Raw genomic sequence first — 19351 nt, forward strand, 5'->3', positions numbered from 1 at the left:
GGGCCGGCCCGTGGCTCACTCGGGAGAGTGCGGTGCTGATGGCACCAAGGCCCCGGGTTCGGATCCCATATGGGGATGGCCGGTTTGCTCACTGGCTGAGCGTGGTGCTGACAACACCAAGTCAAGGGTTAAGATCCCCTTACCGGTCATCTTTTAAAAAAAAAAAAAAAAGAAAAGGTGGAAATTGAACTGGGGTGTCGAAAGAAGGCTCGGATTTGCAGAGAGGAGTTGGTATTCCAGTTGGATTCAGTGGCACTGCTTAAGACTTGAAGCTGGAGGTGAGGAAAGCTTGCTCAGGGAGCAGCAGAAAGGAGGCCTGGCTGACCCTGCACCTTTGCTTTTGTTTCCTGTCCTTGCTCACCTTCAATTTCTAAAGTTGGCTCTTCCCCTCTCCCATGACTGCTCCTTCCCATCTGTCACCTCACACAGGTTTTCACTACGCCAGATCAACTGCCTGCAATCCTTGACTGCCCCATCCGCTCATGGGTCTCTAAACTCATGTCCTGCTTTATCTTTTGCTTCCCTTTTAACCTCCTTTTTTAACATTGGCTCCTTCTGAAGCTGCAATATTCATTCATTAATCATTCTTTCATTCATTCAACAAATGATTATTGAGTGCCTGATTTGTGCCAGGCACTTTTCTAGGTTCTGGGCATACATTAGTGAACAAACCTGACTAAGTTCTCTGCCTTCAAGTAGCTTACATCCTAGCAAGGAGAAATAGATAATAAAATAAGTAAATTATGTAGCATGTTAGAAGGAAAAACTGATGTGAGAAAAAATGCACAGCAGGCTAAGGGAGGATTGAGAGTGTGGGGCTGGAGGTCAGAGTGTAGGTTTCAGTCCCGAATTGTTACCAGATCTGACAATCTTTTTCCAGTTCACCTTGTTCCACTGCTTTTGCCACTTCCCTGCCATCTTCCCCAGACTGAGGCCAGGCTCCACCCCCACAGCCTCATCTGCGCATTCAGCACTAATCCCTCCCACACTAATGAACTTTGAGATCCCATTGCCTGAATGGCATACGCCTTTGACTGGCATTTGAGGCCATTTGCAGTCTGACCTGGCCCATCCACTCCTACCTGTGTTGTCATCCTTCTGTGGACTCCTGTGTTACTGGGTTTTACCAGTTTGGGTGCATGTGGCCATGCTGACTTGAGGAGGACTTGCTCATGCTTTTGGAATTTCTTCAGCAGGTAAGCCCAGCCCTGTGTTTGGATTGGGACATAGAGATCAGTTAAACTTGGTCTCTGTCCTTGAGATGGCCATAGTGCAGTATGGAAAAAGGTTTCCAGCAGTTACAAGATATTGTGGTTAGAGTTGTCTCAGAGTTGTCCTCTATCCTACAGCAGGGAAGGCTTTCCAGGAGGGATCTGGGTGGAGCCCTGAAGGAGTTTCTCAGACAGTCAGCAGGGGGAAGGGCGCTCCAGACAGAGGCTTTTCCCTCAGTTATAGTCTGTGTCTCTTGAGGGCATCCTCTTCTCTTGCTTTGTATTTCCCATCTGCCTACCAGGCCGTTTGCCAAGATTAGATGTTAATAAGTGCTACATAAATCATTTGAAGCTCAGGGAGAAGTACTATATGAGGCTTGACGGCTCAGATGAGGCCAGTTTTTGGAGTACTTGCATGCTTGGGAGAGGAGATTGGCCTTGACTCAGCTGGAGGTAAGATGCACAAGGCCAAGATGGGGGAAGACTTCAAGGAAAACATTTGTCCTCTGTTTTGACCTCTGCCCACAGAGAGTCCATGTGGTCTGCTCCTGGTGGGAGCTCAGAGGTACTGCAAGGGGCAGAAGGTCCAGGAGGGGACCACAGAGGCATGTGCCTTTTGTGCTGGCATTGTGCGAAGACACAGTAGATCGCACAGCCAGCTCATGAGTAGAGCAGGGACTAGAACCCATGCCTCTGCCACGCCATGTGCTCTTTTCTTGCTTCTCTTCTGAGTGTAAGCAAAAGTGAGCTGCACAAGTGGAAATGTTTAAAAGCAGTTAAAGATGGAGGAGGCCATTGTGTTATAAAGGAAAGTTGATTGATCTAAGAGCCAGGAATCTTGGGTTCCTTGGCCCTTGAGCACATTATAGAAAGTCTTGAATAGAACTAGGATTTTCTAAGCTTCTAGTTATATATATATAACTAGGAATATAAATTAATATAAACATAAGCTTCAGTTTTCTTATCTGAAAAAAGGTAATAATCTATTGTGAGATTGTTGTGGAGGCACAAATGAGATGTAATGACTTAGCACAGTCTGATACAAAATAAACACTCCCCAAATGGAGATATATGTATATATATTTTATTTTTTTTTAAAAAAAAGAAAGGTTGGGTCTTGGGAGAGGACTGTCCTGTAGGGGCTGATTTGGGAGTCATTGTTGTGGCATGAAACAATGTAGTGTTGAATGTGGGTACACACTGAGAGAGCAAGATATGGAAGATCAGAACTTTGGGGGGTCAGCCAGTTTAGGAGGCTGGAGGAAGAGGCAGAGTCAGTGAAGAAAACCAAGCATAGGATTCAAGATAGAAAAAAACAGGAAAGTGTCAACTCACTGAAGCCAAGGAGGAGAGCACCAAGGAAGAGATACCTGGATAGCATCGTCTACAGCACTGTAGGCTGGTGAAGTGGGGATGGAGCAAAGGCTCTGGGTTTAAATTGGCAGAGCTGGATGGTATAGGGTAGAGCTGGGGTATCCTCTCCCTACCCTCAGTGGTGCCATGCATGTAAACATTGTCTTCCAGGGGTAGATGTGATTAATGGGGCTCTGGAGTCGGTCCTGTCCTCCAGTAGCCGTGAGCAGTGGACCCCAAGTCATGTCAGCGTGGCCCCTGCTACCCTCACAATCTTGCACCAGCAGGTAAGAGCTGGGGTAGGAACAGGCATGGTTGTGCCTTGCCAGGAGGGGAGACTGGGGGTGAAGGAAAGAGCTGCCAATAAGATGGGTGTGCCTCAATGCAACACAGAGGGTCGGGGGTGTCCCTTTATAACTGGGTTCCCTCCCTCCAGACAGAAGCAGTGCTGGGGGAGTGCCGGGTGCGCTTCCTCTCCTTCCTGGCCGTGGGCAGAGATGTCCACACATTTGCATTCATCATGGCTGCCGGCCCAGCCTCCTTCTGCTGCCACATGTTCTGGTGCGAGCCCAACGCTGCCAGCCTCTCAGAGGCTGTGCAGGCTGCGTGCATGGTAAGCAGGGAGGGTGGCGGGGTGGCGGCGTGACCCACATGGGGCTGGCTGGAGAGTGATTGCCCTGCTCACTTCTCTGCAGCTCCGCTACCAGAAGTGTCTGGATGCCCGCTCCCAGGCTTCCACCTCCTGCCTCCCAGCGCCCCCTGCTGAGTCTGTTGCCCGGCGTGTAGGGTGGACTGTCCGCAGGGGCGTTCAGTCTCTGTGGGGCTCCCTCAAGCCCAAACGGCTGGGGTCTCACACCCCATAAAGAAGCCCCCATCCTCATTCCACCTGCTTGTGTTGGGCCCCAGGGAACTCAAAGGTGTGGGGCAGGGAGGAGTCCTAGAGGCTATTACCAGGCCTCAGGCCCCCCAAAGCTGCCCCTCCCCAGTAGCTGGGGTTCCCTGCCTAGGGGCTGGGGAGGGAGAGATCTAATCCCTTCAGGGAAGTGATAACACTGGATTGATGACAGAGGAGCAGGAAGCAAGGCCAGCCCTGGGCTTTCTATCCCTACGTGTTTCAGGTGGAGCAGGAGGAACTGGTCCAGACCAGGCCTGGTCCTCATAGGGCTACAGGGGCAGAAGGAGGAGGGGACTGGTCCAGGCATGGGGCCCCTCCCCTCTGCTCTGCGAGCACCTCGCTGTACTGATATCACTAATAAAGTCTGTCTGCGCTGCTGTGTGCCTTCCTATGCCTGTACCATACTATTACCCCCATTACCTCCAACCCTTAGTTATGACCTTGCTCCCAAGGTCCCCTTGGCCTGCCTACTTGGAAAGAAGAAATTGGGACAGTCAGAGAGCGGTATGGATTCCAAGTCTCTTATCTTTATTTTTAACAGCCTAGTGGCATCAGATAGCAGCCACAGTACAGGGTGCCTGGCTGAGCAGCACAGGCTTGGGGTGACAGATCCTGTCTGATCTGCCAAGGGCAGTGTCAATTTAGGCCTCAGCTCCATGGCCATGAAAGGACAGTGGCCCCAGGACAGTCTAGATGCTGGGCACAGGCAGAGCAGCCAAGTTCCCTTCCATATGCAGCTAAACCAGCTCCAAGAAAGGAGAAGGTCCTGTATGCCCTTGCATACCGGGGGCCCAGGGTTGGGCTCCCCCACAGGACATTCTTGCCAGGTTAAACCACAGCAGCGCTCTGGGGCTTTCTTCGCTCCTTTCCTAAGACATGAACTTTCCCAACTCTGGGTCTAGGGGCCCTAGCAGAACACAGGCCGCGGCCACAGGCTCTGGACATCCGAGAGGCTCCCATCCGGCACCAGGTGGCGGCATAGAGCAGGGCTGTCGGCGCGGGCGGAGAGCTGGGCGCACAGAGTAGCGAAGCGGCAGGGAGCGCCGCATGGCTCCGAGGGCGGGTGACCCTTATGGTAGAGAAACCAGAAGGTCTGGAAGAGTCGCGTGTCGCCCCGCATGCGATATACCAGGTCGTGCCAGGCAGCAGGCAGCGCGTTGGGCAGCCCGTAGGTTTCTCGAGCCCTATAGAGGCGCTGCCAGTGTGGCGTGGCTCCCGGCGCGTTCGCCAGCGTCAGGTTCAGGATGTAGGTCTCGTGGTCCAGGACCACGTGAGAGCTCCCGGGATAGTTTCCATCTATTTGGTAGACGCGGTAACCTGCAAGGAAGGTGGATTGACTGGAGAGGAAAGGAGCAAAGGTAACTCCAGGTAGGGGCCACACATCCCGCCCGCCCCTTACCAGCCTTGGCTCCGACTCCCTTCCTCTATCCCACCAACTCCAGGATAAGGGAGGCTTCCTTCTGCCTCACTCACCAGGATTAAGGTCTTTGTAGGTGGTGGCACTGGGCGCCAGGAAGGCTACAGCCAGTGGTCGGCTCAGAGTCTCCTCATCATAGAAGACCTCAAATTCATCCACGTGAGTGTGGCCAAAGAACTGACCAGCCAGAGTGTTCTCATACCTGGCCAGAAGACACTAATTATATTCACAAGATTCTAGGGAGGGAGAGGAAGAGGTCCGGGGAGACAGGATGCTCTCTCCAACCTGTTCAAGTAAGTAGCCTCTCCACCCCTTGGGGCAGCAAAGATGGTGAGATGCTCTAGGGAATGTCCAGCCTTTAGACCCTTCATCCCCTCACTCCCATCCTCACTCCCACCCCAGTCTCCCTCCTACCTGGCTATGATTCGGTAATAATTCCAGCTCCAGCTTTTCAGGCAGTGCCCTGGGGGAATATGGCCAATTATATGCACCTGAGGGGAGAGTTAAGGGTGGTTATCACAACATCAAGGGGTCCGGGCAGCCCTGGCCAGAGAGAGGGGGAATGAATGAAAGGGCTTCCAAGGGTGGCCATGAGCTGAACCCCAGGGAACACTGTTATTGGGAGCACCAGAAAATCAAGTTTCTCTGCTCACAAGCTCTCCAACGTGATGGGAGCCTGCTTGTTCCCCAGCACCCGTGCAGCACCTACTCCACCATGTTTCCTCCACTCTCCCTCACTTTGTCTCCTCGATCCTCAGCAGCCTGAAGCTCCCCCACCAACCACTGGAGCTGTCCGGCGGGATCTGTGGAGTTGATCAAGAGCCAGAAGTTCTCACGGGAACAAAAATTCATATTGAGAGAGATGAGGCGGAGGCCAGGGCGTGGGGAAAGGGCATAGAACCCCCCAATTCTGAAACAAAGTAAACACGAGGGGTCAACACTTATTCATAATGCTGGTCCTGCATGCCCAGTCCTGTGCAAAGCATTTGGGTGGAGGGCAAAGGAATACATGACATCATCCCTACTTTCTAGGAGCTCACCTTCTAGCTGAAGACCAAACACTACTAATTACAGAGCCTGTATGACAGAAAAGAGAGGCTGGGACGGCAAAGGGGTTTAGGAGTTTGGGGGAGAGATAAAAGTGAGCTAGAGGAGGGAGCAAAGACCATTCAGAGGGACGACGACCTGGGCCTGAGGAAAGTGGGGAAAGTCAGGGATGTTAAAGAGGAGGGGAAATCATTTTATAGAGGGCTGACATCTGTGAAGGCACACACTGGGACATGGAGAGGCTATGTTGTTAGCTCTTAGAAGGAGGGTGGCTGGAGATGGGAGAAAGGAAAGGGGGGTCAGATTAGGGAGGAGCCAGTGAAGAGCACTGAGGATTCTTGCTAGAGCAGTCAGAGATGGGGCCCCAGTGTCCCTCCTCCCTTCACTTTCCTCCACCTTTCTTTTCCCTTCTCGGGTTCCATGGACTTTAAGTACCTGAGGGTGCGAAGGGCTTCAGCAGGCAGCCAGGGCTCCCATGACTTGGCCATTGCTTCATACAGCCAGCGGGAGGAGTGGTTGCCCTCTATGAAGGGAGGAGGGAAACCATTGACAGGTGTGCTCTCATGGTTGCCCACAGCAGGGTATACTGGCACTGGCCCCAAGAACTTCCTCACGAGGGCTGTGATGGTGGTCAGGGCCCGCAGCTGGTCCTGACGAGACTGTTGCCAGACATTATGGGCGGGGATGTCTCCTGTCCAGTACACCATATCAAAAGGGCCAGCTGGGCCCAGCCCACTCAGCAGGTTCTCCAGGGTCCTCAGAGGCAGGTCACACTTGCTGTACTCGCCCCAGTATCCAGCACCTGGTTGGGAGGTGGGTGGCAGGCCAGAGCCCCGGCGACAACAAAGTGGGTCTGCGCAGTCAGGGTCTGTACCCTCCAGGTAGTCATGATCCCAGTGCAGGTCAGTGAGGAAGAGGACACGGCTGACAGGGGCGCCTGGTGCTGGGGGGCTTGGCGGCTTGGGGGGCGGCTTAGGCACGGCTGGCAAAGAGATGTTCCAAGATGAGAAGATGTCCCAGTGCCCACAGCTGGAGCCCAGGAGCAGGCCACAGGCCTCAGATGGGCTGAGCACTGAACGTGTCCACACCTCCACCATGTCGTCCTCAAAGAGCTGGACGGCTGACTGGCACACGGCAGGTGGTGCTATCTTCAGTAGCTTGCACACCTTGATGGCCACAGAGCCCACCCGGGCTACATTGGGCTCCATCTGTGTTGGGACGAACAGGTGGCAAGAGGTCAGAGATGGAGCAGGGGAACCAGGCCAACCCCTCACCACCACCCTTCAGGCCTCCATGTCCACATTGGGGCTGGGCTGGTGAAGAGTCCTCAGTGCACCCCTGCCTCCCAGATATTGCCCTGTGACTCAGGCAGCACCAGGCCACGACTTCCTTTTTAACTCAGTGGCCATCAGCATTTCAGGTCTTTGCTTGACAGCTCGCTTTCTTGGGCATTGTCAGCACTCTTACTTCACAAAGGTCACAATGGGGTGGTGGTGGCTTGTAGCCATGGGTGTCCCCAAAGGTAAGCAAACACAGTAAAGACTTGTGGATGCCACCCTCTCCATCAGGGATGCACCTGGATTCCAGGGCACCTGCATTACCCCGGCCCCCACCCCAGCATCCCCTTGGGCCTGCTCCAGGGCAGCTCCTTTAGTGCTCACCTTCAGCCCAAAGTTGATGGCAGTGAATAGACCTTTGCAGACTGGGCACGTGAGGTTCCACCATCCAAAGGCATCCTGGAGATGGGGCGCTATGGGATCGAACCTGGCAGGATGGCCTTGGGCAGAAATAGGGAGGGCCCCTGCTGGGGCCCAGAGAGCCAGGGAGTCAGGCAGAGCCAGCGCCAGCCCCAGCCCTAGGCCTATCCAAAGGAGTCCCAGTCGGGGGGCTCCCGAGGACCTCCCCAGTCCCTGCTCCCGGCCAGACCTGGGGTGGCTCTGGCCAGGTGACCCTCCGTGGCAGGGCATTGTCAGGTTTCCCAGACAGGTCTGGTTCGCTCGTCCGGCCCCACCAGCCTAGGCCCAGACTGGCCCTCAGGGGCTCGGGCTGCTGTGGGGACAGCCGATTACCCTTCGCTGTAGTCGGCTGACTGCTCCGCGGCCAGCCGCAAGGCAGCTCCGCCCCTTCCTTTTCCTCTGGTCAGCACCAGCAGATCCTGGCGGCGGCAGGGAGTGCTGTCAACACTGCGGAGGCGGAGCGGGCGGGGCGTTCCCGGGACCGCCCCGGATTCCGCCCCAGACCCCGCCTCTCCACCCGTCCCCCGCCCTGACCCGGATCGCGCGGGCCGCGGCGGGGGACGGACGCCCCCTGCGGTCAGATCATTCGGGCCCTGCCTCGCAGTCACAGCCGCAGGAGGTCGCGCTAGCCGCTGCGCTCTGCTGTGGGACCGGATTTGGTATGTCTGGTGGAAGGTCCATCTGAAGCTCCTGGGCGCCTCCTCTGTCCAAATCTGCTTTCAGATTCCTGGAATAGCTGCCCGGCCGACCGGGGCATTTCGCTCGGGAAGGCAGGCTGGGGCAGGGCCTGGCAGGGCCGGGCAGGGATCCTCCCACTAGGTGTTTTGCTCTCGCCAAGGAGGCACCTCCCCTCTATTTCCCACGCATCAGCACCCTTGAATCAACCTGACTGAGAATCTTTTTTTTTTTTTTTTTTTTTTTTTTTTTAAATAAAGATGACCGGTAAGGGGATCTTAACCCTTGACTTGGTGTTGTCAGCACCACGCTCAGCCAGTGAGCTAACCGGCCATCCCTATATAGGATCCGAACCCGTGGCCTTGGTGTTATCAGCACCACACTCTCCCGAGTGAGCCACGGGCCGGCCCCCTGACTGAGAATCTTTGAGTCACATTTGTTTCAGAATTTTCTGGAGGGGACCCTGGGCTCATGTGGGGACACCCTTTCCTTCTTTTTTATAGATGAAGAAACTGAGGCTCAGAGATGGTGAGGTGGCTGAGAAGCTGTAAGGATCATACAGCCTTGAGGGCTGGAAACATGGGCTAGAAATTGGGTCTTCCTCCTCCGTGTGTCCACGATGTTAAATGCCAGCATTTATGGAGTTCTTTAAGATGTGGTAAGCACTAACCCAGGCACTTTATAATTACTAATCTTCAATTCTCACAACAACAATAGGAAGTAAGTATAATACCATTATTACCCCCCATTTTGCAGTTGGTGAAAGGCACAGGGAATTTAAGTAGAGGAACCACACTTAAAACCTAAGCTATTGAATTCCTAGAGTGTATCTCCAAGATCCACAGAGAGATCAAGTCCTTTCAGTTCTTTTGAGAATTTCTTCCAGGTGACTCTTTTAGCCCAGTTCTGTGGGCATCATCTCAAGTAGAGTAATCATATATAGAAAAAAAAAGAAAGAAAGAAAAAGAAAGGAAAAAAAAAAGGAAAAAAACCAAATACAGTAATCATGATAATAATTAGCATGCATTTTTGAGATTATGTGCTAGGTATTTTTCTAAGGGCTCTGCAAACTCAATCCTCACAACAAATTTGGGAGGTGTTATAATTATCCCCATTTTACAGAGGAGGGAAGTAGGAATAAATAACTAGCCAAAGATCCCATGCTTTGCTGTGTGGAGACCCACTCAGAACCCCAGAGTTAGTATAAAGATTATTTTAAGCTGAAGACATTTCATATTCAATAGATGTGGAAAAAAACCTTAGAGTTTTCCTTATTTGACTAACAGCAGAAACTTCTGAGAGATGAGGACTGCAATAACTTTCCTTTTGGGGAGGCTTCAAAAAAAAGGAGGGAGACCAAGAGAAAACCTACCATAAATACTCTCTCCAGAGGAGTTTTTTTAGCCCTGAAAAGACAGAAAGTCCACTTATATAGATAAACATCACAAGCTTTATCTCACCTTTATTCTGTTAAAAACCCATTTGTCTTTCCTAAATAAATCTATTTGTTTCTCCCCCTCCCTACTAAGTTAGGTGTATAAGACTTTTAACTTTAACCATTTAATGAGCCAGCTACTTATTTCATTGGTTCTTATGTTCATACAAATAAACCTTTTTCTCCTGTTCATCTGTTTTTTTGTTTTTCCTTTTTGTCAGGCTAATTCACAGGTCTCAGGCACTGAACCTAAGAGGGTAGAGGAAAAAGCTTTCCTCCCAGCTACTTCTTTGTTATAACTGTATGCTTGTGTTACAGGGCCCAAGTTCCAGGTCTGGTTGCCTGCCCCAAACAAAAACAACTCAGAAGTCAAGTGTTGGTGGAATAGGAAGTGAGCTTTTATTCAGGAATACTGGTGAACCTGAGGAGAGATGTTAGGCTAACCCGTATCTCTGGTAAACCTGAAGGAGAGTGGTCAAACTAAACCCATCTCCCCAACTCGGATTTACAGATGGGTTTTTAAACAGGAGACTGATGGAATGGAATATGGGAAGTGAAAAGCAGGAGGGAGGGAGATGTGAGCTGTGGGAGCTCCGTACAAGGGGCCAGGTGCAAGGTCTCACCAAGGTTCCATCTGGTTTATGTTGCCATCTTTGATGTTATCTTAGGGTCCTGCTGAAGGAGTGCAATCAGCGTAGCTTTATTCATGATGTCTTCCTTGGTTTCTCAGGGTCTGGATTGTATGTATCTCATGGCAAGTTTGAAGCTTCAGGATGACTGGAAAACAGCTTTACATTTATGTAAATAATGTAATTTTGCCCTGTAACCAAGGTTCAAAATATCAAATAACCATGGGAAAAGAGGGAATTCAGAGAATGCATGCTAAGGAAAAAAACTGTGTCTTTTAAAAATTTGCCTACTGCCCAGGTGGTTTTAGGTCCCAATGTGGATTCAGTCCTTCTCACTCCAACACCTGGATCTAGAATGTCTGAGTCTTCAAGCGTTAGAATTTCGGCAGAGGGAAGAGGAGGGATGTAACGCACAAAGCAAGAGGCGTGAAAGAACCTGGTACATTTGCTGTGAAACATAATTTCCCCTTTCCCATTTTCCTGTCAGGGATTTCAAGTAACCTAATTTCTACTCTGAATCTCTGTCCTTTATGTAGGAGGGCACTCATGACCCCCCGGATCCAAATTCTACCTGTTCTCCAAGACCTTAGCCCATATCCCATCTCCTTAATTACATCTTTCTTGAGCATTCCCTCCTTTCTCATTTGCCCAGTCTTTTTTTACACAGTGTTTTTATACATATTATTACTTTTGATTGAAACATCATTTGCTGCATATCGTACACCCTTATCCTTCGGGGATAGGTGATCAAAACCCTCTCTTCCCCTGACATGGATGACATTGCTCTTCAGAAATCAGGTTCTGAGATACAGGCTAACTTGGAAGATAGTTATTAAAAAGTGCTCTTTGAATGAACAACTATGGAAGGAAAGGAAGGAAGCAGGGTTGGGTAGAGGATTAGGTTCATCTGTGATGCTGTCTCACAGAGGCCTCACTGGACCTTTGAGAGCCTGAAGCTGGGATGACCCTTCAGTGTTGTCCTGAAATGGGGTGAGAAGGCTTGCTTCTGATAACACAAAAAATCTGCTCTGACCAGCTCTGACCAGCTAAATGACAGTACCTTGGGAGATCTGGGATAAGTCAGCAGTCATGTCTGCATGTCCTGGAAAATGCTATCGTGAGGCCATTTTCACTTAGAAGCAGACATGATGACACTAGAAAGTCATAAAATCTAGAATGCTTCTTGTAACCCTTACATGTAGGATGTAACCTAGTAACAATCCCAAACTATACATCATATACAAACAATAGTAAAACTGATGTACTGATTAGAGAGGGGATGTCGTCTTTCTTTCTCCTTTGATTCTTCCCTTCTTGCGATTAAAATGCTAAGCTCTTCTGGCCCTCTTCAGAGCACATTTCTCAGGGTGACCTGACCTATGTGTTTCCCTGGTTGCAATCGTCTTATTAGCTCAATAAATCCTATGCCTTATATGTTTCGCCTTAGTTTCTTTTAGGTCAGCATTGAGACCACTTCAAGCTGCTGGGGGAATAAGTCCTTCATTCTTGAAGGGAGATTCAGGTGGCACACCACATCGTCTTATTAGCTCAATAAATCCTATGCCTTATATGTTTCGCCTTAGTTTCTTTTAGGTCAACATTGAGACCACTTCAAGCTGCTGGGGGAATAAGTCCTTCATTCTTGAAGGGAGATTCAGGTGGCACACCACAGTGTCTACCATCATCTATCTCTTGTGCCACTGGATCCACTTCTGGAAGCAGATCCTCCAGCATACTAGTGAGTCTCTGTTCGTGGCGGAAACTTAGAAGAAGAAAGATAGTGGGAAGAATTACAGCCTGCTGCAGCTGATCTCAGGACAGCAACCGATACTCACTGTTATCCACTTATATCCATTCTAGACTTCCTTCACCCTCAGCCAGCACCTCTGCTGATTTCAATAGCTTACTTGACCCAGACTTTCACCCCTGAGGTGTCTGAACCCTGGTATCCGTGCTCTCCGTAAGCCATATCTGCTGCACTTGTCTTTTCACCATCAAAATAGGGCATGGGAGTACCAAGGGGCCCCCAAGTGGACCAGCTGAATGCCAGACATATTTCCATGCGTTTCTACTGTGCAACAGCTGTCCTACCTCCTCCTGGCAATCAGGATTAATTCTACAGCCACGATGGTCATGTCTCTTCTTGCCTGCTGGCCTCTTCACACAAGGAGCCCAAAGTTACTAGGCAGCAGCCATACCCTTTCCCCTGCTGGACAAATTTCCCCTTTGGGAACCAGAACCTCTAAACCTGCAGAGCCTAGAGTTGTAGAGGCAGGAAGCACAAATTTCCCAAGTGGGTCACTGGGCATGATGTAAGCAGGGCCACTCCTGCTTATCCCTTGGTTCTGGACTCAAAAGTTCTACCTATTGGGAACATAGCACCATATAAGATTGTTACTTTAAAGTGTACACTGCATGCTGGAAGATGGCGCCCTGTCCTCCCTTGGTATTACTTCTGAGCTTGCGTTTCAGCTATGCATTCACCAGCTCATTCCATCACTGTATCAGACTGGCAATTTCTGGTGGTGTGATATGTAACGTGACCACTTGATCCCATAGTCATATGCCCACTTTATAACTCTTTTGCTGTAAAGTGAGTCTCTGGTCTTGCACAACGGGATCCCATGCCTGTTTCTGAAATACTCTGTAAGCCCACAAATAATAGTGATGGTTGAAGCTCAGTGGGAAGGAAACACAAATTGATTCCTGAAAAATGCATCTACTCCTGCCAAAACAAATTGCTTTACCTTTTAAGTTGGAAGGAGTCCGATGTAGTCAACTCATCACCAAGAGGCTGGATGGTCTCCTGAGGTATGGTGCCATATTGGGGATTTGGCTATTGTTTTTGCTATTGGCAGGTAGACATTTGACAGTGGCAAAAGCTATGTCAGCCTTGGTAAGCAGAAGTCCAAGCTATTGGGCCTATGCTAGTGGGCTTCTGATGGTTATGTGCTGCCACCTGGTCACTATTTTGGGGGGAACATCTTGTCATCTCTATTGCTATCAATAAGTCCAGCTCAGTGGTGGCATTTCCTGCTGTCAGCCTTGGCCTGTATAGGAGAACCATTATGGAACTTCTTAGGGATACTGATTCTCTTCTCACCATACATTCCTTATTGCTTTGGTATATTGTATATCCTACAGGCCTTCCCGTGGAACAGTTATTTGATGGGTTTTCCAGCCATATATAATATATCCATTTTCAATGTCCATTTTTCTGGTCTGGCCTGTTAGCTCAGTTGGTTAGAGCACAGCCTTTTAACACCAAGTTCCTGGATTCAGATCCCCGTACTGACCAGCTGCTTCCCGCCCCCACCAAAAAAAAGAAAAAAAAAAAAAAAAAAAAGAAAGAAAAGAAAAAGTCAGTGCCCATTTTTCTGAGGCTTTTAATCCTTTCTGTCAAATATGGCATCCCTACCTCAGTGCAGGCCATCACTTTTTCAAGTGCTTGTAATTGCCAATTAATTACTTTTTAAATTTTTTTTTTATTTTTTGTATTTTTGTTATTTTCTACAGAGTGTTAATTGAGCTTAGCAATTGTCACTCAGTTCTCCTATTCTTATGGTTGCTATTTCTCCCGTTTTTCTCAAAAGTCTGATGCACTAAACAAGCGAATGCATTTCTTTCCCCCATTATATTAACACAGTTTACCAGTGGCTGCCTGAGCTCCACCTAACCAGCGATGAGTGGTGAGTGATCCAGCCCCAAGTCCACCCCAGCACCTGCTTTCTCAGACTACTCCTCTGGCACCACTGTCACAGGGTCAGTTACCGAGGACCATAAGATGGAGATTAACTTGTAGGAGGTTTATTGGAGCATGCTTTCAGAATTACCACGTGTGAAAGAAAGGAGGAGAGTTGGATTGGGAAGAGAGGATGATCTTTAACGCAGTCTCTACAGAGGCCTCCACTGACCCTACAGCAAGTTCTGAAGAGGAGGGGACCCTTCAGAATTGTCCCATGCTGAGGCAAGGGGACTGGGCTTTTATTCCCCTTTAAATAGATCAGGCATAGGTTGTGGGCTGTCCCAGGAAGGGGATATGGCCTTGGATGAGGCCACTTTCATAGGTGGAGGCCTCTGTAGGGGCTGACAGTCGAGGGCCACATTCCAGCAGCACCCCCAACAGCTGGGGGAATAAGTCCTTTATTCCTAAAGGGGAATCTGGGCAACAAACAGTGTTCACCACACTCTTATTCTCAGTACCCATCTTAGGAAATGGGCACAGATATAACTTGGGGGTCTTTCACCCAGGGACTCCTTATGAACAGGGTTCTGCAGAGCTGCTAATGAGATTGGTAAGAATGGCTTTATTCTTGATTTTCTCTGGGTTTTAGAACTTCAGTCTATTGCAGAGGCTTCCAGGCTACTGGACAATGAGTAGAACTTTGAGAAGGGAAGGGGAGGCTGGTGTTTAAAGGTCTAAGGCTTATTCAACCCCTGTTGCCATGGCAAATTGGGTGCCAGGCTTGGAGAGTGATTGAGAGAAAATATGAGCTGCCTGTTTGGGACAGAGAACTTCCTGGTTAATCTGAAGCAATTTGATCAGGCATCCACTTAGGGACCATTGTGTTAGGATATGTGTACAGATTCTGTACAGGTGACCAGCCAACTCTTGAGCTGCCTACAAAACTGCAAATTAAATCCATAATTCCAAAGCCTGTGGCCTAGAACTAATCGGGAAAGTTCTCCCTCTTGTGGAATTTTTAGGAAGTACCAGAGAGCTAAGAATTTACGCAGTTAAGGGCCCAAATCAGAAATTGTGTCTTCTGATAGACAGTTCCACCACAGTGTATGTAGAACCTCCAATGGTCAGGGATATGGTTAAGGGGAACTTTAGATTCAGGCTACTTGGGTTAGAATTCTGGTTATGCCACTCACTAGTTGTGTGACCTTGGACAAAGATGTCACTTTCTGGGTTTCAATTACTTTCTTTGTGACATAGAGATAATAAATAGTATAAGGCTGAAGGATTCCATGAGATAGAGTGCTTAGAAGAATGTATAGGGCAGAGGAAGTATTTTAGTATCTGATGCAACCTCTTTAAGTTGCAACTTACAGTTTCACCAACCATACGGTATCTACCATTGTCTTACCCATAGTAGGTGCTAGATTGGTATTGACTATTACTTTAATGAGGTTCAGTTCCCAGCTCTCCCCAGCCTTCCATGCCTACCCACATTGTCCATTCTCAGGAAAGAGGAACTCTGTGGTTGCAATGAGATGGAGGCCAAAGAAAAGAATATGGGAAACTTTGAAAAATCCTTTTCCCCACTGTGAAAAATGTAGGGAGTACACACACAAACACACACACACACACACACACACACACACACACACACACACACACACACACAATGTTCTTTGTCAGGCCCTGGCCAAGAAGCTGGGCTGTTAGCAGGAAAGCCTCTGCTCTACAGGAGGCCCCAAATAGAGAGGAGATGGGCAGGAATAACCTATATGTGGCTGATCACTTTAGGGTAACCTCTAGTTTTGCTCCATGCTCAATCTGAGGACAGACCCAGTATCTCCAAACAAATCCAACTCTAAAATCCTTAATGAGTAATGTAGCTTTTACTGAAGTTTTTATGGGGAGAGGGAAGAGGAGGATTACATCACAGAGTACCCAGAGAAGTCCTCCATTAAATACTTGTTTCTCTCTCCCAAGCCCCCCTCCTTCTTTCTTCCCCCACTTTCTTTATGCAACCTCTAAAATCCTGGGGTTTTTTCTTTCCTTTTTGTTTTTCTTCTCAGATATTCAGCCAGATGGGGAATAGGAAGACCTGGACCTTTCTTTACCCGATAAACACACAAATTTAACAATATTTCACAGACATGTTCCCTTTGTGAGAAATCCAGCACCCTGGGTGATCATGAAACTAGACACATTAAACATGGTAAGGAAATTTGGGGCACTCTGTTACCGAGATCCCGACCCCTGACGCAGTGCCATACTATTAGGAAAAAACCCTTCAGCTCCCAGCTTGTCTCTGGGAAGCAAAAGGGTTGGGTCCCATCTTTTTCAGGGTCTGCCCAGAGGAATGGCTTCTGTCTTGTCAGTACTGGAGTACTGATGGGATCTGTCTCTCCCTCTAGCTACCTGAGGCAGAACAAAAACAGTGCTTTGAGCTGGCAGTTGCCATAGCACCTTTCCTTGGCTCAACACAGAGTGAGCAGATAAAAAACTACAGCTCCCAGCTTCTCCTTGGGGAGGGAAAGAGTTGGTCTGTGCATCTAATGCTCCATCTTTTCTGTGAGATGCCCAAAGGACTGGCTTCTGTCTTTTCTGTCTTGGAGCTCTGATGGGACCTGACACACTCTAGCTGCCTGGGGAAAGACAAAGACAGCAGTATGTGCTGACAGTCACCATAGCTCTTGCCTCTGGCTCGGCGCAGAGTGAGTGGACAAAAGCCCCTAGTTCTCAGCTTATCCATGGGGAGAAAAGAGCTGGACACCATGGCCATTGCCCCAACTTTTACATGGGCTCCCTAAAGGACTGGCTTCTGTCTTGCCTGTCTTGGAGCACTAATGGGACCCAGCATATTCTAGCCATCTGGGGACCAGGGAGAACAAAGACAGCAATTTGATCTAGCACACAACTATTTGTCACAGCCCTTCCCCTAGCTCGGTGGAAAATGAACAGGCAAAAACAGATCTTTAATTCTCTCTGTGGAAGGAAAGAGTTGGACAGAGCATCCAGTGATCCACATTTTCTGGGGGCTGCCTGAGGAGCTGGCTTCAGTCTTGCTTGTCTTGGAACATTGACAGTAATTGGCATGGTCTAGGCACCCGAGGCTGACTAAGAACAAAAAAAAAGCAGGTTGGACTGGCATGAAGGTTTGAGAGACCCCCAGAATCTCTGGCTAGGCTGATCGGTGAGGATCTTCTCCTGTATAAGGCCAGTCCATGAAGATTGGGAGAGGTGGTTGTTTTGTGTAATGGTAATGTGCATACACCAATACAGAGAGTAGAAGTATGTTCCAAGCAAAGGAATAGGATAAATCTCCTGAAACCAATACTAATGAAATGGAGATCTGTGATTTATCTACCTGAAAGAGAATTCAAAATCCTGTCGTAAAGATGGTCATGGAAGTCAGGAGAACAATGTGTAAACAAAGTGAGGATTTTAATAAACAGAAAAAAATTAAAAGTACCAAACAGAAATTATGGAGCTAAAGAATACAATAACAACTGAAAAATTCGCCAGAGGGATTCAACAGCAGACTAGATCAAGTAGAAGAAAGAATCAGACTCCAAAACAGGTCATTGAAAATTATTCAATCAGAGGAGGAAAAAAAAAAAAAGAGTGAAAAACAGTGAAGAATGGTTAAAAAACTTATGGGACATCATCAAGAGGACCAGTATATGAATTTTGGGAATTCCAAAGAATTCCGAAGAGGGGGGTAGAGAGGGAGAGAGAGAGAGGAAGAAGAGGAAGAAGAGGAAGAAGAGGCAGAAGAAGAAGAAGAAGAGAAAAAGAAAAGACTAGAAACTTTATTCAAAGAAAGAAAAGAAAAAGTCAGTGCCCATTTTTCTGAGGTTTTTAATCCTTTCTGTCAAATATGGCATCCCTACCTCAGTGCAGGCCATCACTTTTTCAAATGCTTGTAATTGCCAATTAATTACTTTCAACTTTTTGTTATTTTCTACAGAGTGTTAATTGAGCTTAGCAATTGTCACTCAGTTCTCCTATTCTTATGGTTGCTATTTCTCCCGTTTTTCTCAAAAGTCTGATGCACTAAACAAGCGAATGCATTTCTTTCCCCCATTATATTAACACAGTTTACCAGTGGCTGCCTGAGCTCCACCTAACCAGCGATGAGTGGTGAGTGATCCAGCCCCAAGTCCACCCCAGCACCTGCTTTCTCAGACTACTCCTCTGGCACCACTGTCACAGGGTCAGTTACCGAGGACCATAAGATGGAGATTAACTTGTAGGAGGTTTATTGGAGCATGCTTTCAGAATTACCACGTGTGAAAGAAAGGAGGAGAGTTGGATTGGGAAGAGAGGATGATCTTTAACGCAGTCTCTACAGAGGCCTCCACTGACCCTACAGCAAGTTCTGAAGAGGAGGGGACCCTTCAGAATTGTCCCATGCTGAGGCAAGGGGACTGGGCTTTTATTCCCCTTTAAATAGATCAGGCATAGGTTGTGGGCTGTCCCAGGAAGGGGATATGGCCTTGGATGAGGCCACTTTCATAGGTGGAGGCCTCTGTAGGGGCTGACAGTCGAGGGCCACATTCCAGCAGCACCCCCAACAGCTGGGGGAATAAGTCCTTTATTCCTAAAGGGGAATCTGGGCAACAAACAGTGTTCACCACACTCTTATTCTCAGTACCCGTCTTTGGAAGTGGGCACTGATATAACTTAGGTGTCTTCCGGCCAGGGACTCCTTATGAACAGGGTTCTGCAGAGCTGCTAATGAGATTGGTAAGAATGGCTTTATTCTTGATTTTCTCTGGGTTTTAGAACTTCAGTCTATTGCAGAGGCTTCCAGGCTACTGGACAATGAGTAGAACTTGGAGAAGGGAAGGGGAGGCTGGTGTTTAAAGATCTAAGACTTCTACTTATGGCAGAAAGCAGCAGGCAGCTGGTGAATATAAACAGATCACATGGCAAGAGGAAACTAGAAAGAAGGGAGGTTCCAGGGTTTTTTAAACAACCAGCTCTCACAGGAACTAATAAGGCAAGATCTCACTCAGGCCCCCTCCCACCCCCCAGGTAAAGCATAATCCATTCATGAGGGATCTGCCCCCATGACTCAAACAGCTTCCAACACTGCCACCTTGGGGATCAGATTTCCACATGAGTTTTGGGGGGACAACTCATCCAAACTCTACCAGACCTTGAGTCACATACTGAGGAAGTAGAATGAACTTCAAGCAAGATAAATACAGAGAAAATTTTACACAGAAACTTCAAAATAAATTTGCTAAAAGTTGATAATAAAGAGAA

General features: G+C 48.6%; 2 protein-coding genes and 1 long non-coding RNA gene across 9 annotated transcripts in view; 2 read left to right on the forward strand and 1 right to left on the reverse strand.

Annotated features, from left to right (window-relative positions):
• Window positions 1-2305, forward strand: part of LOC103591272 — a 3826-nt gene extending 1521 nt beyond the window's left edge. The window contains exon 2 of the long non-coding RNA XR_550562.1: window positions 178-2305. This is a non-coding gene — a long non-coding RNA (uncharacterized LOC103591272). The remainder of the gene's footprint in view (window positions 1-177) is intronic.
• Window positions 1-3837, forward strand: part of APBB1 (amyloid beta (A4) precursor protein-binding, family B, member 1 (Fe65)) — a 15623-nt gene extending 11786 nt beyond the window's left edge. For 4 of the 7 annotated variants that reach the window (XM_008573697.1, XM_008573695.1, XM_008573690.1 and 1 more), the window contains 3 exons: window positions 2736-2851; window positions 3001-3177; window positions 3260-3836. In XM_008573697.1, the coding sequence (XP_008571919.1) occupies window positions 2736-2851; window positions 3001-3177; window positions 3260-3427 (461 nt within the window). In that variant the 3' untranslated portion in view covers window positions 3428-3836. Of the gene's footprint in view, window positions 1-2735; window positions 2852-3000; window positions 3178-3259 lie in introns of all 7 variants that reach the window. The other 3 variants (XM_008573696.1, XM_008573694.1, XM_008573692.1) reach the window with 1 other exon arrangement.
• Window positions 3838-3966: 129 nt separating this feature from the next.
• Window positions 3967-8065, reverse strand: SMPD1 (sphingomyelin phosphodiesterase 1, acid lysosomal). Its single transcript, XM_008573698.1, has 6 exons — window positions 7585-8065; window positions 6359-7131; window positions 5615-5786; window positions 5291-5367; window positions 4933-5078; window positions 3967-4776 (listed from the first exon to the last, which is right to left on the reverse strand). Exons 1-6 carry the CDS (start codon window positions 7888-7890, stop codon window positions 4367-4369), a joined length of 1884 nt encoding a protein of 627 aa, XP_008571920.1. The 5' UTR covers window positions 7891-8065; the 3' UTR covers window positions 3967-4366.
• Window positions 8066-19351: the final 11286 nt, after the last annotated feature.

The sequence above is a fragment of the Galeopterus variegatus genome, unplaced genomic scaffold (genome assembly GCF_000696425.1).
Source record: "Galeopterus variegatus unplaced genomic scaffold, G_variegatus-3.0.2 Scaffold956, whole genome shotgun sequence".
NCBI lineage: Eukaryota > Metazoa > Chordata > Mammalia > Dermoptera > Cynocephalidae > Galeopterus > Galeopterus variegatus.

Bases quoted from the DNA above. Each gene is read 5' to 3' on its own strand.
- SMPD1 (XM_008573698.1), bottom strand. From the start codon at position 7,890: ATGCCCTGCCACGGAGGGTCACCTGGCCAGAGCCACCCCAGGTCTGGC. The intron at 5,787-6,358 runs GTACTTAAAGTC...ACTTTGTTTCAG, and splicing joins GAAGCCCTTCGCACCCTCAG to AATTGGGGGGTTCTATGCCC. The intron at 5,368-5,614 runs GTGAGGGAGAGT...CTCTCCCCTCAG, and splicing joins CTGAGGATCGAGGAGACAAA to GTGCATATAATTGGCCATAT.